At 41.2% G+C, this 24,870-nt stretch overlaps 1 protein-coding gene across 1 annotated transcript in view; it reads left to right on the forward strand.

Annotated features, from left to right (window-relative positions):
* Positions 1-24,870, forward strand: part of TTC26 (tetratricopeptide repeat domain 26) — a 2,373,990-nt gene that overhangs the window by 1,352,574 nt on the left and 996,546 nt on the right. Inside the window, exon 11 of the mRNA XM_044073993.1 lies at positions 16,609-16,662. Coding sequence (XP_043929928.1) covers positions 16,609-16,662 — 54 coding nt within the window. The remainder of the gene's footprint in view (positions 1-16,608; positions 16,663-24,870) is intronic.

The following is a 24,870-nucleotide window of genomic DNA, read 5'->3' on the forward strand; positions in this document are numbered from 1 at the left end:
AGCACAAATTCACCCATCTTCATCAAACTGATCTTTTTGTTTCAGACCGTATTCTGCTGTATTATCTCCATCTTCCTTAGTCTAGGGTTTTATGAGCTGTAATCATAATGTTGGCTTTTTTCCATAAAGAATCAGGGGCATTACATTTGCAAACTACCTGACCTGCATATTACGTAATAGTAACACTACCTGTTTGCATGATGCTGTCAGAAGGTATTCTTCATTGAAACATCTGTTACACTCAACGTTCTGCAAGTAATAGTAAACTAGGAAATATTATAGCATGCAAGGAGCTATGTAATCTAATTTAGCCAATCAGTGACTCAGAAAGCACAACTTATCTTTCAGTTTAATACTACTTAACTGCTGGTTCAGTCACATAGTCAGGTTGCACCTTCGAACCTCTGTGTTCACTTTTAAAGTGATATAGCACCCTGCCCTTATGCAAAAGGTGTTGCCAATCTGTTTTCTGTTAGTTATCTTGATGATAAACTGAGATAGTGAAAGTAAACTATAAACAGAGATGGAGAAAACTAGAATTCATCAAGATCAGTGAGGGTAAACAGAATGCAAATACATATTTCCAAAAAAAGATTGTTTTCATTATGATATTGTTTGAAACCACTAAAAGTGTTACCTAGTGCCTTCTTTCTGCATTCTAGATGCTGGTGATTGCTATCACATATTCTGTGAAGTAAAACTTTTCTACATTCAACTCAAAGAAATAACTAGGCATACTGTATGTATTCAAATGAGTATATTTTCTGACCATCTCTAAAATGTATTATAATTTTGTAAATCAGAGCATCCAAAACTGTCTAAACTAATATTTGCACCGCAATTGTACACAACATTCTTAGAGATAAGAATAATTATTCCAGAATTGCTCTTTTTTTACATCTGTATGGCTCAGCAGCATAAAATGAAGCATGAAAGTCTTAAATCTATATAGGGCAGCATTTGGAGAAATGTGTGCATTTTTAAACATTAGGTGGGTGAGGAGGGATCTGAGTACAAAACAGACATTCCTGGCTACTCCCCTGCTTTTGTTAAATTACACAGTTCTGGCTTAATGTAACATAGCCAGATATAAGTAATCGGCAGTGCTCAAAGTTGTGAAACAATTATCAGACAAAACTTAAAAATATATGTTTAATGGTATAATAGTTGTAATATCAATCAGCGTGGAAGTTATGCAGGGATTTATTCTCTTTTGACCCATACATTTGATCTCTTTGGTTTTACTATCAGGATCAGACATTTCCAGTTGGGAGTAAATCTTTGAGTGACTCCCACTACTGCAAGCATCATAGCTGTAATCTTACATCAAGATCCAGCAAAATCAAATATTTTTACTTATTGAGCATTGATTAACTGCATGTCCAATGATCATCCATTCTAAAATACTAGCTGCCCACATAAGTAAAATTTTCAGACATTTATCATTAGACTAGTCCTGTGCTGGCTTGTCCAGACATATACTACATCCTGGAAATTTTTGTGGGGCTTGATTCTAGTATTTATGAATTCCTTAACTATTCTGAAGTATGGCATCTACATCTAGTCCATCTGTGTAACTTACCAGAACTGTCAGGTTTTCCCATCACAAGGGGGTATTCTTTAACTTTTGGATGTCTTGTGAATGCCTTGTCTACCCTTATATGTTTTTTATTCTTAGCATTTCCTTTTATAGTCAGGTTGAGATTCCTGCCTTCTGCTTTCAATAATATGAAGTCTGAAACATAAATGTCCATCATTATTTAGTGACTGTAGTGCTGTCTGTGTTTAGGTTTTAACCAGGCACTCAAATTTCCGCTCCCAGACCCTCAAGTGTATAGTATGTTCCTGTGGCCATTTGTGATTTTACTTTCATTCCAGTCTAATAGACAGGGGTACAAAGACAGTAACTATCTTTTTTGAAGCGGTAGGGAGACGGGCACTATTCCCAGACAGTATTTCTATATCCTTGGAAGAATTTTTCATCTCACTTTATTGGTAACTACTCATGTTATGTAGTCCTATCTCGTTTCCATTGTTACGTGTGGGTTCGGAGCCGATCCTTGGCTCCGACTCGGCCGCTTTTAGAAAGCCTGAAAACTTCTGATTGGCTCGTGACTAGGAGGTATCCCAAGGTGCATGAGCACATTCCACAGATCTCGTTTGCTGCGTCTTCAGTCAGAAGCTTCTTTTGGTTGGCCGTGGCTAAGTGATTCTGTTTTATTATTATTACTGCTTATTAGGAGTTTTTTGCTTCTAGTGAAGTTTTTTTTCTGTCATTGTCTGTTGCTGACAGTCTTATTGTGATTACCAATTTGTGTCTTTTACCGGATTTGACCTTATTGCCATTTACAATTTACTTGGGCCTGTTGGCCGTTTGTGTGTGGTATCCCGTGAGTGTGTGTGTTTTTTTTACTACACCATTTAACTTAGAGGTTCTAGTTTTGTCCCTGTTTCTTTTCGTGCACTAGGTTAGTTTAAGTTAGAGAACCTAGTAACCCCCTTTTATTTTTTGTGGGTGATAGGGCTAGATCTGCTTCAGTTAGAGGATCTAGTTCCTCTCTTGTTGTGTGAGTGTATTGGTTTTTCTCTACTGCCATTATGTCTAAGGAACCTAAAGAACACAGTCAGGCGTTAAAAAGTGTATTAATTGTTCACAAAAAATGTCCATCACCGATGGACATAGCGTCTGTGTGTACTGCTTAAGGACCATACATCTACAAGAAACTTGTCTCTTTTGTTATTCTTTTAACCCTAGAGTACTCCAGGAATGGAAGAATAAGCTGATTTTGAAAGGCATGTTAAAGCCTTCCTGCGAGGAAGACCTAGCCAGTTCTTCCTCCTCTGCTAGGTCACATTCATCTAGAAAGGATAAGGGCAAGACCTCTAAACGGCCTTCTCCGGCCTCAACTTCTGTCTCTGAACCTCCACAGACGTTACCAAAATCAGAGTTGGTCTCTTTCTCTCTTTGGCTCCACTGTTTTTGGGGCCAATTGAGATTTTGGACACAGACCCTGCAGTATCGGCACCAAGTGTTTCGGCGCCGATCACTAGAAGTCCTCTTCGGAGCTGGTCAGCGGACATTCCACTGGTCTCCTCTACTCTAAAATCGCCTATATTGCAGAGAGCAATGTCTCCTACACTGTCCTCCAGATCCTCCAGGAGCCTATCTGAAGAAGACATCGAGAGAGTGGTGCTCAGAATCCTCAAGTCGTCGGCCTTGCCAAAATTTTTGTCGGCTCCGACCTATTTGGCTTGGAGCCGACTCCTGCTACCGATCCTGCTCTCTTTCCTCCTCCAACCCAGATTGGGCCTTTGGAGCCGATATTGCTGGTACTGACTATAGTGGTGTCCTCGGCTCCAGCATCCTGTGTGGTTGTCTCGGAGCTGAGTTCCGCTCAGACACTCTCAGTGCTGTCCGAAGTGTCTAGGGTCCAAAGCTCTTCGGTCAGCCCCGAGGGGGACACTTGGAACCGAACTTCTTCAGTGCCGAGTCTCCTTCTTGGTGTGCCGGCCTGAGTGAGCTCGGACCCTACATCGTTCTCGGAGCCGATCCTTTTGGAGCCATCGGCACTTACGCTCTCTTCAGAGCTGGGGCGTCATTCAGAGCCGGCGGAATCGGTCTTCGTGAGGATGAGGAGCATGTTGGATAGTTCATCCGCCCCACGTAGAAGTACCGATGCTATACTCCCTCAAGTGCCAACTACAGTCTCAGCATCCTCTCTCCCCCGGGATGGCAGAGACCCTCAGTCTCAGGACCCCCTTTTGGGTGGCCCCCAATCTTCCGAGAGCTCCCCAGAGGAACCCCTCAGACAAGATCATGTAAGAGGAAGCATTTAGACTCCCCTGATGAGTCTCTCACATCTGACACTGACCTCGATGAGTTGGAGAGGTCCCCTAAGTCATCCTCTGAAGATGTCTCCTTTGCAGACATTTTGGAGATCCTCAGGCAGAGAGGCAGCTGGCCCACCGTTACCCCGTCTGATGAGTCAGTGTACCTGAAGGCTTTCGGGTCTCAACCCTCAGCTTCATGGGTGTCTCCTCCATTTGATGAATTACTGGATCTTGTGAGTCAGAAAGCATGGCAGACTCCTGATGCCGTGGAACCGGTCCCCAGGAGGCCGAATAAATTTCTTTCCACCCTTAAAGACAAAGAATTTTTATCCAAGGGCTTACCTGTTGATGCCATGGTGGTGGTGGCAGCCACTAAGAAGGGGTTAGCAGAGACGACTTCTATCCATCTGCCCAATAAGGAATCCCAAATGATGGATAGGTTCGAGAAGCATATCTTCTCTTGGCTTTTACACTCCCGATCGCTGAACTGTCTATCGCATTTTACGAGACTTCAGAGAGATCTCCTAAAGGAGTTAGGAGATACTCTTTAGGGTACCTCTACTGAAGCAGTCCAAGTTGGCTACTCTTACATCCATTGTTAACTCCTCCATGTGGCTGATCTCGTACACAGCTGATGGTGCAAGTAGGGCGGTGGGTTCAGGAGTCTCCTTAAGGAGACATTCCTGGATGCGTCTATGCAACTTTGCTGAGCCTTTCAAATCTACATTCACTAATGCCCCCATGGACGGATCCTCTCTTTTTGGACCCAAGGTGAAATATACCCTCACCAGGTGTGAACAGGAAGGAAACACTCTCTCTGCCGTGGGAGTCCGTTTTACCGTTCCTTCTAGACCTTATCCTAAAGGTCAGAAGAGCGGTAAAATGTGGTTCAAGAAATCACAGAGACCTTTCCAGGATACACAGGGTGATTCCTCCTTCAGAGGCAGGGGAGTAGGAACTAATGGTAGACGTCGCCCTAGAGGCAGGGGAGGCCCACAAAATCAGGGAAGTCACGATTCCTTTTGTGACCGTCCCTATCAGCGTTCCTGATGTGGAACCTGACTGTGCATCTCTGAAGCCAGTCGGGGGTCGCCTGTCCTTGTACCTAGAAGCCTGGCTAAATCTCATTCGAGACAAGTGGGTACAAGACATTATCACCAGAGGTTACTCTATACCCTTTTCCCTTCCACCACGCCCTCCCAAAAGGATCCCAGATGTACCACCCAATCGCAGGGATCAAGTGGCTATAGAGATAGAAAAGCTGCTATTAAAAAGAGTCATCCAAAAGGTCCCAGTAGACCAGACAGGATTCAGAACATACTCCAGGTTCTTTTTAGTTCCAAAAAGAACAGGAGACTGGAGACCTATTTTAGACCTTAGCAGGTTAAACGACTATATAAAGAATTCCAAGTTCCAAATGGTCACTCTACAATCTATACACCCTCTGTTAGGGAAAGACAGCTGGATGTGCTCAATAGATCTCCAGGATGCCTACTACCACATAATGATGGACAAAGCATGGACGACTTACCTACGCTTCCGGCTAGGAGCCAATCATTACCAGTTTTGGGCGTTGCCCTTTGGCCTCACCACAGCCACCCGGGTGTTCACCAAATGCATGGCAGTAGTGACAGCTCATTTGAGGCGTCAGGGAATCCAAGTCTTTCCCTAACTGGACGATTGGTTCCTGACCGCCACCACCAGGCATCGTCTAGTTCAATCTAGAGATTCCACAATCAAGCTTTGTTCCCAGTTGGGAATCTCTATAAACTGGGAAAAATCCTCAACTTTGCCCACTCAATCTATAACCTTTATAGGAGCAAACATAGACACGGTTTCTATGACAGCCAGACTACCTACAGACAGAATACAGAATCTTGCACAGCAAATTTACAGGATACTTCCTCTTTGAAGAGTCAAAGCGAAGGTGGTGTTGCATTTTTTGGAACAATAGCGTCGACCATAATCTTGGTACCATTAGCAAGACTACATATGAGGATACTGCAATGGCTCCTGTCATCCCAGTGGTCCTTTCAGTAGTTGCCTCTGCATCACCAGATACTGATCACAGATTCATGCAAAAAGGATCTCAGCTGGTGGATTCAGCCAGGTCATCTTACCACAGGGACTCCCTTTGTACAGCACCAACCCATTGCTACTGTGACCACGGATGCCTCCCAGATAGGGTGTGTGGAGGGGGGGGGGCATTATCTAGGCAGGACTGTCCAAGGCACATGGCAAGATCAAGAGGCCCATCTGCATATTAATGTCCTAGAGGTGAGAGCGGTGCTTCTAGCGTTGCAAGCACTTCATGACTTTCTCCCTCTAGGGACAATAGCTATCCAGACAGACAACATGTCGGTGGTTTGGTATCTAAACAAACAAGGGGGAACCAGATCATACCCTTTATGTCAAGAGGCCCTGCAAGTTTGGAACTGGGCAATTTCTTCCCAACGCTTTCTCATTGCAACGCACATCCCGGGGACATCCAAAGTGATAGCGGACAAGCTAAGCAGGGCAATATTGTTACCTCACGAATGGTCCTTGAACTAGAAAGTAGCCCATCTGATCTTCCACAAGTGGGGACAACCCTGCTGCGATCTCTTTGCCAGCCCCATCAACACCAAATGCAGCACCTATTTCTCCCTCATCCCCCCTCCAGGAGAGTCTCCAAGAGATGCACTCGTCCACGATTGGCCCCGGGACTCCTTTATGCTTTTCCTCCTTTTCCACTCATTCCCAAGGTCATACAGAAAGCAATGTTGTTGGGAAGCAAGATGATCCTCATCACTCCTTACTGGCCTCATCAGATTTGGTTCCCTTTTCTCAAGCCTCACCTGTTGGACTATCCATGGACTCTGGACCCAGTGCCAGATCTCTTGACACACGTCAGGTTCTCTTCACCCCAGTCTCCACACTCTCAAACTGACAGCATGGCTGCTCCAGTTTCATCATTAGTCAGGCTTCATGATCTGTCTCCAGCTGTAACCCATATTATTACCTCTTCTCACAAGCCTTCGACTAGAAAATTGTATCACAGTAAATGGAAGAGATTTTCTATATGGGCACATAACAGTGAAGTTGATCCATTTACAGCTCCCATTACTATTATTTTAGAGTTCCTTTTAGAACTCTTTCACCAGGGTTCAGCAGCTGCTACACTCCAAGTTCAGCTAGCAGCAATATCCAATTTTCATGTGGGGATTAATGATTCCAATCTTATGTCTCACAAACTGTGCAAATCCTTTCTTAGGGGTTCCATGATGTTAAGACCTCCTGTTCAAGACCCCATTCATTCCTCCCTGGGATCTGAATCTAGTCCTGTCTAGACTTACTTTGCCACCTTTTGAACCAGCCCATAGTTGTCAGTTGAAATTCCTGTCTTGGAAGACACTTTTTCTAGTAGGAATAACCTCAGCCAGACGGGTTTCTGAACTACAAGCCCTATCAGTTAAACCTCCATATTTAATTTTTCACAAAGATAGAGTTTCTCTCCGGACCAATCCTTCTTTTATCCCTAAAGTCTGTTCTCATTTTCACTTAAACCGAACAATCGAATTGCCAATGTTCTTCCCTAATCACACCAATAAAGCAGAGTATAGATTTCATCAATTGGATGTGCATAGGCAACTGCATTCCTATATCCACAGAACCAAAGGATTTAGAAAATCAGAACAGCTGTTCGTTTCTTTTGCTGAGACGAGAATGGGCTTGCCAGTTTCTAAGATCACACTATCGAACTGGATCTCTAGTTTTATTTCTTTAATTTACACTTCTCAGGGAAAGGAGTTACTCATTAAAGTCAAAGCGCATTCTACCAGGTCTTTTCCTGCTTTTGCTGCCTTCCAAGCCAGGATGCCTATTGATAATATATGTGCAACAACAACATGGGCTACCCCTCATACCTTCATTTCCCATTATAAATTGGATTTAACTTCCAGGGGTAGAGCCTCGTTTGGTTCCACGGAACTCAGGAGTATTTTCCAGTGAGCCACCCATTCAAAATGCTAGGGACGCTGTCCCACACGTAATAATGGAGGCAAGATAGGACTACATAACATAAAGAAGTTATGTACTCACCATAATATTCCATGTATGTAGTCCATCTCACTGCACATTATTACAAACCCACCCACCAGCCCCCTTCCTGGAGGACCTGAAAACAGTTTTTCTTTTTCTACAGTGGTTTATACCATAAAGGGCACCTTTATTACAGTTTATTCTTCTGGACCTTTGTCCTTTTCCTGTCTTATCCTGATAGACTAGTAGCAAACAAGATATGTGGAATGTGCTCATGCACCATGGGATACCTCCTAGCCATGAGCCAATCAGAAGTTTTCAGGCTTTCTAAAAGCGGCCGAGTTGGAGCCGAGGATCGGCTCCAAACCCACACGTAATAATGTTCGGTGAGATGGACTACATGCATGGAACTTTATGGTGAGCACATAACTTCTTTTTTTGTTAACTCTGAACATTAAGCTTCGGCACAATTTATTTTTCCTTGAAAAAAAAGAAAATAAAAAAGAAGACCAAATTTCTTTCCTTCGTTATGATTTTGTTCTGGTGATCAATGAATGACAGTGTTGTAAGAAAACTTTTTAAGATGCCCCTCAGAGCATCTAGAACCTTGTGACTTCAGTACCCCCAACTTAATTCAGTTGCTTCCTTCACACTTACACCAGTGGAGTCTTGTCCAGTTAGCATGTATTTAAGGATGGAGATTAAAAGATGAGGTGTATATAGTCCATGAAGTGGCAATAATGAGTGGGTACTGAGACAGTCTATGGATGAAAGCGACTGGCCCCCATCTGTTGTTTGTTCACAGGTAATGGTCATTGACCTATCCCCACCCATTCAGTTGATTCCTGCAGCCCCCTCCAGCTTTGAAGTCACCAGCTGCAACTCATGTAAGTACAAACTTCTTCTGTTCTCTTTAAATGTACTTCCTTCGGCAAATGTTACTTGTAATCCTTTGTATTTTACATTGATTGTTAATTGTAATGCTTAGTAACTTTGCATTATCATCTTTAAAAACTGAGTTAACAGCCACCACTGTAGACTGAAGAAGTGTAAAACCAAAAGTAAAAACAAAACAAATATTTCTAACATGGAAAACAAAATGTTCAATAGTTGAATGCTTTCTTAGAAGTTAGCTGGCATTGAACTTGTGTTATTTTTACTCCCAGGTTTAAAATGAAGTTGGTTCTCAGTGGATGAGTATTCTAAACAAATAAATGAATAAACAAACAATCTTAGTCATTACACAAAACATCATGCCAACAATGTGGTAATCTAACCTCTTTCTAAAGTTCACTGTCCTAACACAGCCCTCCAGCTTGAGATCCATATCGGCTATACCTTCCTTAGGAATATTGAAACAAACTTGATTTCCTCCCACAAAAAAAAAAATACCGTTTCTCTCCTCTCATCAGCATGGATTCTGGGCAGAAGTACCAAGACTGCAATTTGGAATCACACTTAAGATCCAAAAACATACTCGGAGGCACTAAATAAAAATCTGCAAAAGCACCAGAGACCTCCAAAGTAGACATCCAAGCAACCTCCACCCCCCAACACAAACTATGAAACACATACTTCACAAAACCAGTGTGCCACGCAATCACAGCCCTTAAGGCAAAATAACATACCCAACACACTAGTAATAGGTGACTCTGTAGTCAGGCACACTGATATCCCACTCACTAGGCTGAACAAGGAGGTTACTGTTAGCTGCCTGTCGGGTGCCAGGATCCGCCACATAACACAAGCACTCGGGTCACTCTAGAACAAGTACAAATATGACTCTGTCATTGTCCATGTTGGTGTGAATGACCTGAGCCGTACCTCCCTAGACTACATGTAAAGAGACATGGAAGAGCTCTTTAATCACGTAGCCTAGGCCGGTATGACCCTGACCCTGAGTAGCATCCTGCCCTCACCAAGAATGATACCACGGTATAAAGAAAAAAATATCAATTTCAACAATTAGCTAAGCTTTTGGTGTAATTCAAAGGGGATCCAGTGTCTGTCAGCCTGGGATGACATGCTCGACAAGCCACGCTGCTTCGCTAGAGACGGCTTGCACCTGTCACCCTTAGGCTTTCGAATACTGGTCAAGGCTCTTGCCACCCCCATAGTGCCTTTTTTAGGCAAGGCTCAAAAGACAAACATAAAGCCATAAATAGCACAAGTAACAAAAAAACTGAGGGTAATGCTACTCAATGCCAGAAGTCTAAACCTCAAAATGAACACACTCGAGGCACTCCTTAGTTTGGAGAAAATCGATATATGTGCAGTAACAGAAACCTGGTTTAAGGCTCCAGAGAGCACCACAGTACTACCAGGCTACAACTCATACCATACATTTCGGCCACAAAACCCGGACCGAAATACAAAAGGCGGGGAGCGTATCCATAGTCATCAATGATACCCACACCTCCAGGTTAATGGCACAGCACATTGCTTCAGAGATCATCCATGTGCAACTAACAATGGGCATAACTGAAATTCAAATTGTAGCTTGCTACAGATCACTCACCATGTCCCAGGATCCCCATTGCGCATTTCTGGAAACACTGGAAAACATAAAGGTCCTACCAAACACCCTAATATTGGGTGATTTCAATTACCCAAACATTAACTGGGATAACTACTCAAGTACCAACTCCCTTGCCCAACATTTCCTAGAATTTATAAACTCAAATGCCCTGGATCAACTAGTCAACACACCCACCAGAAGTGACAACATATTGGACCTGGTCATCACCAACATGGGCGACCGGTGTTCCACACCGGAGGTCAACACCTCACTGGTTAGATCTGACCATAAACTAATCACTGTGGATATCCACATTCCGCCCTCACCCCCAGTCAAAGAAACCACCATGAAAAACTTTTCAAAAGCAAACTTCATGTTACTTAAGTCCAAGGTGGAAAGTTTCAAATCCCCCATGCTAAAGGATAACGCTGTGCAAGCAGAAAAATCCTTTACTAATGCACTCTACAGGCACCTACAAGAATGCATGGATCATGCTATCCCGAACAAAACCAAGACTCACTCCTCCAAGAAAAGGAAACCAGTCTGGTGGACCTCTGGCATAAACCAGCTATACAATAGAAGGAGGAAACAAGTACAGAAAAGAGTAAAATCCCAAGAGGGGAAGACATCCCTGATCAGTATCTGCAAGAAACTACTATCCCTCATAAAATCATCCAAGCCTAGCTTCGAAAGAAAAATTGCCAAGGACTCCAAACCACAAGGCATTCTTTAGCTATGTCAAGAGTCTCAGTGGCAATTCCCAGATCTGCTAAGAGTTGGTGCAGAATGGCACAAAATACACCGAACCAACCGATATCACCAACATCCTGGTAGACAGGTTCAGTGCAAACTTCACCCCCAAAAGGGCCCATAACCATACCAGAAGAAAGATGAACTAACTCCTCACCTAAACACACTGTTCAAACTCAGCCTCTCCACAGGCTATGTGCCCATAGAGTGGCGCACAGCAAGGGTTATTCCACTCCACAAAGGTGGAGCCACAACAGACCCCGGGAACTATTGCCCTATAAGCCTGACTAGCTTGGTCTGCAAGGCTATGGAGTGCATCATCATGGATCTCATTAACAGAGACATTGGGAACCACCAAACACTGGACCCTTCCCAGTTCGGCTTTCAGGGCAGATCATGCATCCTAAACCTGATGGACTACTTTGAGACAGTTACCAAGGCTATAGACGAGGGAAAGGTGGTCCACACAGCCTACCTAGACCTTGCAGAGGCCTTTGACACCATTCCCCATTCTGGTATTATAGACAAGCTCACCAGCCTGAACATAAACCCCTACATTACAAGATGGGTTTCCAACTGGTTCACGGACAGAACCCACATGGTAAGAGTTGCGGGAGCTAGGTCTGACTCTAAACCAGTTACAAGTGGCGCTCCCCAGGGCTCAGTCCTAGGACCCCTCATGTTCGGCATATACTTCTCAAAAGGTACAGACAAACACTTGGAGGACAATGGCTGACCAAGTTTGCAGATGACTGCAAACTAGGGGCTATAATTGACTCTCCGGCTGACACATACATCCTCCAAAAGGGTCTCATAGAGAGATACCTGGTGTCAAAACCATGGCCTCAAGCTAAATACCAAAAAGTGCATAGTCACCCCCTTTGGAAAAAACAAAGTACCTACAAATTACCACATAGGTGGTAGCCCCCTAAATATGGAAGATGAAATAAGGGATCTGAGGACCCAAGTAGATAGTAATCTCTCCTTTGATAATCTCATTGCCAAAGTGGTTAAAAAATCCTTCTATGTGGCCCACCTAATTTCAAAAGGGTTTGCATCCAGATCAAAAGAGGTCATTGTGCCCCTCTATGCATCACTCATCAGACCCATCATAGAGTACAATGCCCCATTTGGATGTACCTTAAAAGACACCTGTAACAGCTGGAAAGACCACAGAATTACCTCACCAAGAGGATCACTGGCCTCAAACAGATGCCCTGTGCAGCTCGACTGAAGAAACTCCAGCTGTACTCGGTTGCATACCGCCTACTCAGAGGTGATCTCTGCCTGACATACAAGGCCATGTCCAACCCAGAATTGGTGGACATGTTACTCAGAGGTGATCTGTGCCTGACATACAAGGCCATGTCCAACCCAGAATTGATGGACATGCTCCACCTAAAGAAAACCATATCCCCTCGAGCCACATGCTCTAGGAATCTAAACCTCACCACAACAATAAATAGGACATGCTGAAGGGATAGATTCCTGTCCCAGAGACTTCCCATGCTCTGGAACAGGATTCCACTCTACATTAAGCAGAGCTCCTCACTAACACTCTTCAGGAGAAACCTTGACGAGTGGATGGGAAACAGGAAGTTTACCCCTGGGATCACTTCAGTGGCTCTGCTGGACAGAGGCACAGGGAACTAATCTAAGGGGGCAGCGAAAGCCAACACATTCCGGCTAGGCTTATAAATGCCTTTGGGCAGATAGCCTAGTACCTACCTATGAACCTACAGATAAAGGGAATCTAAGTATTGTTTGCTGACCTTAGCAAACCCTTTGACCAGATAAGCCATAATCTGCTAGCTCATACCTTCCTAGCTGCAGAAATTAGCAAAAAAAAAAAAAAAAAACAGAATGATTCACCAGTTTCCTCTCCAGAAAATACTTTCAAGTTAGGATCAGATTTGCCCTGTCACACTGAGCCCCTATTTACAAAGGGGCTCCTCATTGCTCAGACCTGTCAGCCTTCTTTTTCATTGTATTCATCTTCTGTTTACACCTACACTGTCTACGAGTACTACTCTATGCAGATGACATTGTCATCTGTAGGTCTCACTACTCTCTTAATGCAATCAAATCAAAATAGATTCATAGGTTTACTAAGCTTATAGCCAAAGGAGGCCATCAAGAAGCTCAGCCACATCACCCAATACTGTGAGAGATTAACAAAGTCTTCCATTGAGTGGATATTCTCCACAAATCTTTGGCAAAAGTTTGTGATTACTGAGATAGTCATCTAGACTGTTTTTTAAATATTGCTAGGGAAGTACTGTGCTTGATATGTAATGTCTACCTATTCCAGAAGCATGGTATACACTGGGTTAGGTATCTGTCATGCTATTTGGTGGTGCTATACTATTATATAGGTTTAGGTCTGTATAGCAGGTGTTTGCTTTACATTGGTTCTGTTTAGGTGAGAGAGTTCAAAGAATGCTGGATCATTCATAGCCCAGAAACCTAAACAGGTATCACTCCTCAGGAGTTTGTATGACAGTTGATTAGAGGGTCAGGGATTTTGGTCTATCGTAGTAGCTAAGGATGTTGAAACCTAATATCTTTTTGTTGAATAAATGTTGAGGTCTCTCAAACTGGTTTAGGTGCTTGAGTTACATGCTGAACGGTTTGTTGAATGATGGCCCAAGTAAGGGATTAATAAAGTGTAATTATAATTTCTTTGGAACTTGGTGAGATGCCACAAAGGATACGTTGTGCAAAATAGAAGGATTTTCTAACAACCAACTCTGGTGATCAAAGGAGAGTGCGTTATCTGTGTAGGTGTCCAGGTACCTGATGACTGTTTCAAATTTAAGTGGAATATTGTTTTTATGGTGAACATTAGTGATGCTAGATTTACCAAAAGAGATATTTCTTGGTGTTGCGGTTAAACTCATGATTATTATAACAAGCATTTGTTTGGTCCAGTCCTTGCTGAAGAATTAAGTATCAGAATGGTATTTAATAACCACCCCAACCAAAATCAGCAGCACACTTTAGTTAACCATAGTCCCTTGATATTGGCTTTTATGTCAAAGAAATGTATACCAAAGAAGAGGGCACCCAGGACAGAGCCCTGTGGGATACCACTGGTGACATTTTTGTATCTAGAGCAAATACCCTCAGCCAGTTACCAATCCAGGGAATTATGGGTTAATGTTGAGCAGGGAGAGTTTGTCAGTAATCCCAGCATAAGGGATAGTGTCAAAGGGCTTGGCAAGATCCAGATACCTGTAACCTGTATGCTCCCCTTCTGTATAGCCTCAGCAACCCTTTCATACATCTCAACCAGATTCAGTAGGCATGATATGCATTTTAAAAAGGCAGGTATGTGTATCTCAAGGAATGTAAGGTCACCTTTATCTTTGTTTATTAGTTCAATTATAATACATTCCACAGCCTTGCAAATAATATAAGTGAAACTAATAAGCTTGTAATTCCCAGGATCAAAAGTGGGATTACCATTACATAAGTGTAGCACAACTGCCATTTTCCACACCGTGGGAACATGACCACTGGGGAAACTCATGTTGAAAAGTTGATGGAGGGGTTTTGCTAGGTGGGACTTCACACTTCTCAGCTGACATCCAGAGATATTGTCAGGACCCATGGAAGTAATGTTTTTAATTTCAGAAAGTGCCAAAAGTACTTGGTTCATATTGATTCAGGAGGGGTTGTAAGAGGGAATAGAAGGGACAGAGGAAAAAGGGAGTGTCTGTGGGGTGAAATTGGAACAGAATTTGTCTGCAAGAATATTAGGAATGAATTTGGAGTCAGATAATAATGTAACATTGAAGATAAGTTGAGTAGAAAATTGGATGTTACTTCTTGAGCTTCCTAATATAGCTGAAGAAAGAATTATGGTTTGCTTTTGAATTAGTTGCAATTGTACATTCATAGCTGGCCTTACATTTCCATGAGTATTCCTTTCCTAATTACTCATCTACTTTCTGGTGCTAAGAAATGTGATATTTTCCAGGCCCATAACAGTAGCTTATTTATTTTTGCTCTACACATAACTAGAAAAAGACATGCACGTACTTAGGCTTGCCTCACAGCACATCATCTCCTATTAAACTCCAAAAACTAAAGCTATGCTATTCAGAACACCTCAAAAACTTACCAGAATTTCTAGCAGATGACAAATGCATACTAACTCATTCCTCCCCAGTTATAGTGTTGCAGAATCCCATTATCTTCAAATATAGCTAGTTCAAAGATTAACTTTTGAACACCACATTGAAATAACCAGTGCATCTGATCCCAGACATTTATTACGGGAAAGACAAATGACTTCCAATAAACCAAAGAGCAGATCTGTATAATTTCATTAAAGATGAACCCTTCAACCATTTTGATAATGGACTCATAATCAGATAGTGTGCCTACAGACTCTAGTCCCATAACCTAAAATGCTAGAGCTCTACAAACAGTACAAAAACAAGCTAGCAATCAGAGATCATTGCTTTTCTATACTTGCCCCCAAACTGTGAGATTTTTTTTCCAAGAACTCTTAAAGACAACAACCCATAAACTTTCAGGAACGGCTAAAACAAGCATCTGTAACATGTCACCATTTATAAATGTTATTTTGATAAAAGACCAACACAGATCCTTCTCTCCCAGGACTCATATTCCCTTTCATTTTTTCCTGGTCTCTCCTACTGAAACGAAGATAAATAACACTTTTTAGTCTAACAGAAAGGATTTTTTTCTTTCTGAGAGTGCAGTTTAATATTCTAAACTATAATCTAGTTCTTCCTCTTGACTACTACTACTACTTCTTCTTAAGCTCAACATTGTGCATCTATTGCCCTCTGTATTTCTAAGCTGAGTCTGGAAATAGTCAAAAATAAAATTTTCTGGACTGCTACTAACCTTTTATTTGCTTAACTTTTCCGTCAGACGACTGGACTACTCCCATTAAGTGAAATGGCTAAATCTTTCTTTTCTGTTTCTCTTTCTGTATCACTCAGTCATGCTTGTTAATCTTTCATAGGTCTAACATTGCCTGAACTAAACCTCACCAGGATCTCTTTTAAGGATCATCTTTGTTAATGCTGTAAGCTTTACATTTTCAATCCAAGTTTACCTCCCCCTCTTCTGTATCTTTTGTTTTGACTAACATTATGTTTTATGGATTTTATGCTTGTTTTGTTGCCACTTAATTTTGCCATCCATTAATAAACATTTATAAAATGCTTGGTGTAAATTACTATGCTGATTCAGTGCTACAGCTATCTCTCATGTACCAAAATTAGATGTATTTTATCAGTGGGTTCTTGCTTTCATTTTTTTATCTTTTATGAAAAGCAAGCATTTGTTTCATTTTCCATATCCCTATATTTAAGCAGTTTTCATAATACCTATAGTGTGACACAAACATTATAATGAAAAAAAACAAGAGTGTTAGATTTTAGCAACTGCAGTAGCTTGTTGGAGGTTTTGCTTTGTGTATTATGTGTCTGTATGTTTTTTTTCCCTAGGAATATATTCTGAAGGGTGTGGTGAATGCAGCACTGGGACAAGAAGTGGGCTCGGTGAGTAATGCTGATATTATTCAGGGAAAAGTAGAGAGAGATGAACACATGTAGAAGAATGGATAATGATAGATAATTCCCTTTTCTTTATCCATGTTTACCATTTCTGGTATTATTTTTGAGTAAGTAAAACTCCATAGTTCATTATTAATTATGTTTTCATAAAATGTTTTTGCTCACACTGACCTCAGATTAGTTTGGGTGTTGACAGAAGTGTAGCTAGTGTGAGACGAAGGGGGCAGCTAACTCAGGCACAAAATATTAGGGGGACATGATCAGCAAACCCTGATTACTCTTCTGTTCAAATGCATTTGCTATCAGAAGAAAAGCACTGCTGTGTTCCATGTGTAGCATGAACTGTAGCAGCTTCGCTGCAGTTTAAAATGAGAAAAGATTTTTTTTTTGTGTGTTTTTTTGCTTCTGAACAGAAGCGCTACAGCACTCCATGTGTAGAATAAACCGTACCAAATGCTCACTACAGTTCAAAATGAGAAAATACTTATTTTTGCTTCTAAAATACAAGTACTGTAGCACTCCATGTGTAGGGAAAAAAATGTAACCACTGCTTAATTTTTTTGCTGCTGAAGTCTGAGGTGAGAAGTCTTTGCTTTTTTTCTAATTGAGGGGGGCACCAGATCGAGGGACAGCCTCTGCACAAAAATAGCTACCTACTTCTCTGTGTGTTGGAGTCCTCATACTTTACATTGCATAAGTTCTTTCATTCTTTCTAGGAGCAACGTCCCAGTAATTGAAATCTTTGACTCCTGTTATGTTGCAGTCTTTGTGTTCTAACCTCCCTCAAGCCTACCCCTGTATGTAATGCCTTTAGAAGGCCTTCATATGTTTCTGCAATTTGATATCAGTGATATCCAGCAAGACATCCTGGTTGCATGCTGTGAGTGCAGTATGCTGTAGTTAGTACCCCTAGGCCGGCACCTATGATTTAGGTATATCATAATATAATCCCAGACTTTCCTCTTGGAATGGAAAAGCAACCTGGCAGCTTAGCCATCCTTCCCCACCTGACTGGTCCTCTACCAGGAGCATAGCTAGGGCAGGGAGAGAAGGGGAACTGCCTAGGTGCAAAGTGTTGGGGGCACATAAAAAACTGGTATTGCATTTTCAGTCAAACCTGAGAGCTGTAGCTTTCTGTGTTTGGTCTAAACTGTAGCAACAGCTTGGTACATTGTAGCAAACAGTTTACTACAGTTTAAAAGTTAGAAAAAATATTTTTGTTAACTAAAATCTAAGCACTGTAGCACTCCTTGCAGGCTGGGTATAAACTGTAGCAATTGTTTGCTACATTTGTAGCAAGCAGTTTGCTGCAATTTATAAGAATTTTTTTAACTAAAACTTTAGTGCCATAGTGCTCCATGCAGGCAGGGTATAAGTTGTAGCAACTGTTTGCTACAGTTTATAAGAAGAACTTTTTTATTTATTTCTTTTTTATTAAAAGGGAGGAGGGTTGGGGCAGAGCACAAAAACAGGACCTGAATGGCTGGGCAGGGGTGGTGTATTGTTCATCTGACCATCTGATTGGTGGCAATAGAAGGAATGTCTTTATTTATTTGGTCTTCAGTGGCTGGGGTGGGGGCATGGATCTGTAATAAGCTGATCACTAGATCAGCTTAAAATAGATACAGTAAAGTGCTTTTTTTTATCTTCTTCACTTAAAGAACTGAGGGAGTGGGGCACTGGTTCTTTGTACTGGCACAGGGTTCTGGCTGAGCTAGCTGTGCTTCTGCTTCTGGCAACTTGACTGCAGAACTGGGTCAGCAGCAGTGGGAAAGATACCCTGCCACTGTGCCATCAGCCCAGTCCAGTCATACTGCATCTTGTTCTTATGTTGTTGATGCTAACTGTCAGATGTATGAGATGACAATGATATAAATACTTTTGCTGTATAGAGTCCTGCCATAACTGCAGTTCCTTGTTAATTATGAGAGTGAAGCACTGATGGAGGTACTTAATGACTTTGTGATACACTAAAGAGGTACTTAATGACTCTTTTTAGTGTCTCAGGCAGTAGGTCACAGAGACTGTCCATCAGTAGGTGATAGTACATCAAGATGGATTCTTCAATATTTGTGAGGAGTCATCCTACTGATAATTGTTGATGAATATGTTGTTGTCAAAATCCCTTCCTTTAAATATCTGGTGTCCCTGGTCATCTTTTTTCCTTCACTAATTAAGAATACAGTCTCTACAGATGCTGGTGTCAACTGTCTTATTTCACATTATTTTTGCCATTTTTTCCCACAGTCTAGTATATGTACGAGTCATTTATTTATTGATATTTGATTACTGGGGATGTCTAACTGAGTGTAAGCCCATTTTCAGTGGAGGCCTGTGGGGAAAAGCTTAAAATTATTGCAGAACATTTTAAGAACAATAATTTTACAGTCTTTAAAAATAAAGCAAAACATATGCAATTTAAATAATTTTAGTACATTAAACATAATATAAAAACATTGGTTAAGAATGTCTTCAACTTATATGGCAGTCAGGTAATATTTAGAGAAATGTTAGACAGTTTCAATAGAAATTAAAGGTAAGTTAGTTTAATACAAAGGAATTGCAATATGAAGTGAGGGAAAAACAGGCTTATGGTATATTAAGAGAGAACGTCAGGGAGGAAAATTTGATAGAAGTAAGGAAGTAAGGGAAGAAGGAAGAGTAAGGAGTTATAAGGAATTAAAAGGTATTTGTTCATATTTAGGGATATAGTTTATCCTGGTTTTGAGCAAGAATGGAGACAGATTTTAGATAGGAAGTGTTTCAGAGTGGTTTTGAAAGATGGAAGGGAAGGTATTGACCTGAGGGATACAGGTAAGGAGTTACAGGCCTTAGGAACCTTGTATGGGTATAGAAAATGCCCAGCAGGTTTGATAGGTTTGTAGAGAGATAGGAGTTTTTGGTGAATGGATCACATTGACCAACTGGGAACATAGTTGTGTAGACTGTTTTTATTGCCGGACAGGCAGATGGATGCTGGATAATTTTATAGGTGAGATAAGAAGCTGTGTATATATTAGTTGATTATGTAATTCTAATCAATTCAGGCTTTTTACTGCTATACAGTGGTGGGCTTTGAAAGGGGTATTTGCTGCAAATTTAGCAACTTTGTTATAGCATCGTTCAAGTTTTAATTTTTTTGAAGCCTAGAGGTTAGCGAGGATGGAAGCACCATATAGATGTGTGGGGAGAAGATAAGTAGTGATGAGTGTAGTTTCAGTTGCATTGGTGAGAAAGTTTGTGGCTCTGTAAGGCATCTATAGTTTTTGATGAGTTTATCTAATGCAATTTTGTATATGCAGGTCGAATGTAAGATTATCATCCACCATCAACCCTAATAATTTGCTATGAGAACTGACTTCAGTGGTTGTATTATCAAGAGAGAGGAATGTAAATCTTGTTTTTTGTGCTCAATGGATTTGGGGAATAAAGTAGTAGTCTGGTCTTTTTTCGGTTGAGCATGAGCTGTGAGTTACTGTACAAAGCCATGGTTCAGTGGCTGTTAAAGCTTCCTGAGTAATGTTTTTGGAGGTGCACATTGTTGTCAGATGTGGAAATGAGAGTGGAATCATCTACGTATTGTATTGGGGTAACCTGTTCTGTGGATGTATAGAGGGTGTTGGTGAAAATGTTAAAGAGGAGGGGACCGAGGATAGGGCATTGTAGTACACGGGTGGTGACTGGGAGATAAGGAGAGAGCGTGGAGTGCCATTTTACTAACTGATACGTATTGAAGAGGTAGCTTTTGAACCACAGAAGGGTGTGCTGAGAAAGACCTAGTGAGGACATTTGGAGTAGATTTACTATGCTTTTGTATTATAACAGATGAGGAAAGAGTTCAGTAATTCATTCTGGTCTATTATATGAAACTTAATTACAAAATTAATGACCATTAATTGCAACAGAGTTCAATTTCACCACTATCAGATACTTGAAAAAAAAATCAAAAAAATCTTTATGTAGCAGCAATAAGCTCTTTGTCTCTAATTGCTAGCCCCATGGAACAGATGTGGAGATCTCTGACTTCAGTCTCATAGACAAGGGCTTAATTATCGGTCCAGAGGTAGAGTTGTCAGCTGGGGGAGGAGTGGGAGGCCAAAGGGAGAGGGTGCTGGGTAGGTCATAATCTGTACTCAGCAACTGGCAGAAACCAGTGACTATAAGCAAGCCAAAAGGTAAATCAAGCTGCCAACACTGTAAGTGTACTGGTTCTTGGGACTTGTGTGGAAGTATGCCTGCATTGTCAGTATTGCTGATCCTGCCTTGCGAGTGTACTGACAAGAAGAACAGACACAATGCATAATGCCCAGGAGGTGCTGAAGATGATCCTCTACAGGTGCATTCCAAAATGTCCCTCTCTTTCTGAATGAAATTAGATCTGAGTGAAATTAGATGCATCTTCAACCTGGTTATTCCTCCTGAACATGGCCCTAATCTAAGGCTAAACAGGCTGTACAGGTCAGATGGTGTGAGAGGTGAACTTCATTTAGTGTCTGATAGTCTTAGTCAGTTGGCAGCCAAAAATACATCCAAAAAGATCTGCTGTATTGCCTTTATATGTTCTTTTGTGACTGGCTCATTCAAAATTATATCTGATTTTTATTGTTTAATCAAGTAAATGGGAATGCAGTTATCAGTCATTTGCCCACAACAGAATTTAACTTGTTTCTGTTTTCAATCCCCATCCATAGGTTCATAGGTTGTTACTAGGCTAACAGACAAAAAGGCCCTTTCAAGCCTAGCAGTTCAATGAAAAATCAGTTCAGCGAATGGCATTTTCAGTGCACTTACAATGAACATGCCATTCATCAGACTGTTCATACTGAGATCAAAGTACAGTGAGGATTGGGAAATTTTCCCTTTCCTCATTGTAGTGCGATCTCTGAGTTGGTATATATAATTAGTGGGGGTTGTGGGGGACACAGCCCCCCACATGAGTGGAATTTGATGAACAGAATTTCTGAACTGACCATTCAATGTAGTGATGTAGACCTCCTAACAGCACACCCTAAACCATTTGGATCCCTGAATATCATAAGCATCGGGGAAGGGGGCATGTTATTGGGGAGGTAACTAAAGATTTGTATGAGAGAGTGTTAGTTCCCATTTGTGTGAAAAGAAGAGAATAAACACAGTTTCTTGTTATGGATTTAAGGTTCTTTACTATGTCATTGCCTTATTTAATACTAATATGTATGTTTGGCATTTCTTTCTACGTGCATTCTTCTTCAAGTAGCATGCCACTTGCTTTAAAGCTGTATTTGAAGGCAGCTTGCCATCTCAAGCCTCCAAAACATTCAGTGGCACCTGTTTGATACTCGAACTTTGTCACTGAAAAATTGACTGTTCCACTTTTTGAGCCTGTTAGTACATCTGATTTTAAATATATCTTCTGGAAAATTATTTTAAGTTGGAGTCTCCTCAGCCAGAAAGATTTCTGAATTGCAGGTCTTATTATGAAAGGAGCCATGTGCAGTTTTCCATGCAGGCCAGTAGTAGATCTGTCCTTTCTCAGTATTTTTGTCAAGAAATGTTATCCATTCAAACCTTTACCTCTCATGCCTTTACTAGCTTTCATGATAAAGCTAGATTTAAAAGATGCCTACCATCACATACCCATTGGCAGACATTTCTTAAAATTTTCTATATCTAGCTTTCACTCTGTGTCTTACCCTTTGTTGAACTGTCTACCGCTCCTGATTCCAGTATTTGCTTAATGCAGATTCAAGACATTCACATTTTTCCACATTTGGATGATGGTCTTATATTTGCAGACTTTTTTTCAGTTTTCAAGAGTGCTTGACAAGTGTTCAGAATCTCCTACTTAATGTAGGGTTTCAGTTTGTTGCAACAGATGCTTCAGACCTGTTGTAGGGAGTAGTTTCAAAAGGTGTAAAATGTCTGTAGAAAGAACAAGACGGACAAAAAAAAGCACGTAAATGTCAAAGAAATGTTGGCAGAGATAAATGATTTACCTTAAGCTAATCCATTCATTTCTATTTTTTTTGGTACTCTGAAATAAAGAGAAAGAATCCTACATACTCTGGATAGTTCATCCCTTTCTCACAGATTAGTTTTCCTTGGGTGTGTGGTAGATTCTGCCCTGAGAAAGCTATTCTTCATCCAAACAAAGTAGGGATGTACTTACAGTTCTTCCAGAGTTTTTCTAGGCAAGCTCTGCTCTAACATCTGCCAATGAATTTCTCATCATTTCAGGACAGATGGTACCTATAATTCTTACTAGTCCCTTGCCTAGATTCATATGACTGAAATTCAGTGGTACCTCAGATCAGGATTTACATCTTTTATCTTTTTAGATCCCTGTTAAGGGGTTTGTAAGGAGGAAGGTTTTATGGTGGGTCAATCAGATCTCTCAGAATCCAGATCTCCCATTTTCCATCACACCTCCTATTCAGTCTGTCACAACAGATGTATTAGACTTGGCATGGGGAGTGATTTCAAAAAGTGTGAAAGTGCAAGTGTGTGTAACAAACAAAACAGACAAAAGCACATACAAGTCAAGGAAATATAGGCAGTGATAAATGCTTTGTGAATCTAAATTATCTGTGGCCTCCAGGACATGTGCAACTTTGTGCAGACAACACCACAGTGATGTGGTACATAAACAGAACTTACCCCCTCTGCAGTATTGCTGTGATAACCAGGGAGGTAGCAATTCAGCTCAGTTTGACTCTTTAGGCTTCATACCTTCCATCAGAGCAAAACTTTTTGGCAAAACAGGCTAAGCAGGACCAGAACAGGTCCTCATGAATGGAAACAGAACATTGGGGGTTTTCCAGGAATTAACCCTTATGTAGATCTGATTTCCTCCTTTTGGAACACAGTTAAATAAATTCTGTTTCTGAATTCCATGCAGACAGGCCTGGAAGACAAATACTTTCTCATTTGCATGGTCAGGAATGTTCCTGTACACCTTTGTCTCTTTCCTCTGATATTTGTGGTTCTTTTAAAGATCCATAAGGACTCATAGATAATAATGGTGACTCCCTTTTGGCCTAGGCTTCAGGGGTACTCTCTTCTTTTGAATCTGGCCAGTGGCAGTTGCCACAAGCTTCTCCATAGACTGGATTTATTCACATTAGCCAGGGGTTATTTGTTACTCCCCAACCTGAATACTCTTCAGTTTACTTGCCTGTATGATAGAATTTTGATACCTTTTTGGCACATTTTTTCTGAGGAAGTGCAGCAGGTACAGATGCAAGCCTAAAAAAATGCTACAAGGAAACCATTTCTGCCTAAGTGGAAAACATTTTCTAGTTGGTGCCAGTCCAAGGACTAGGACTTTTATAAGGTCCGGTTGCCTCTGGTTCTCGATTATTTCTGTGAGTTATTGTCCTCTGGCCTTTCATACTCTACTATTAAGATACATCTGCTAGCTATTTCTACTTCTCAACCATTGGATCCTCCTATTCTCTGTTCCTATTCCCAAGTCAAGCAATTCTCGAAAGGCATTTAGCATGTACGTCCACCTAAAAAACTGATGGCTTCTCCATGGCAGCTGAATTTTGTGCTTAATAAGCTTTCTTTTTTTTCCATTTCAACCAGCTCGTCAGGCAAATTTGAGGTTCTTAACATGGCAGACTGGTTTACTCATTGCGCTGACTTCTGCTAGAAGAGTGTCTGATGTAGAAGTTCATATGTTAAGTCAACCCTAATTAATTTTTCACAAGAACAGGATTTTGTTGAGAAGTGATCCTTCTTTGATAACTAAAGTTAGCTCAGAGTTTATCTTAAGCCAGTCCATTAATCTTCCTTTTTTCAGTACTGAAAAAAACAAGGGATAAAGAACCCTGTATATTCTGGATATCTGCAGACTGCTCTCATTGTACCTAGACAAAATCCAACCCTTCATGAAAAGTCAAGCAACTGTTTGTCTTGTATGAAGGTAAGAGGAAAGGACAACCAGTGTTACAGCAGATACTTGCAAGATGGTTATCTCATGCTATTTCCTTTTGTTATTCTTACAATAATAAAATAAGCCAGTTTCAGGCAGAGTTAGAACACATTCCACCAGGATTTTGGTTTCTTCTGTGGCTTTTTGGAAAGGAGTGGACTGTTCAAGTATTCTGGAGGCAGCAACATGATCCTTAGTACATAATTTTACAAAGCTCTGCAAACTGGATTGCTTTTCCACATCCAGAACAGGTTTTGCTTGGACCACTGTGCAGGGGC

This window comes from Protopterus annectens, chromosome 1.part1, assembly GCF_019279795.1.
Source record: "Protopterus annectens isolate FY-2018-M chromosome 1.part1, PAN1.0, whole genome shotgun sequence".
Classification (NCBI taxonomy): domain Eukaryota; kingdom Metazoa; phylum Chordata; order Ceratodontiformes; family Protopteridae; genus Protopterus; species Protopterus annectens.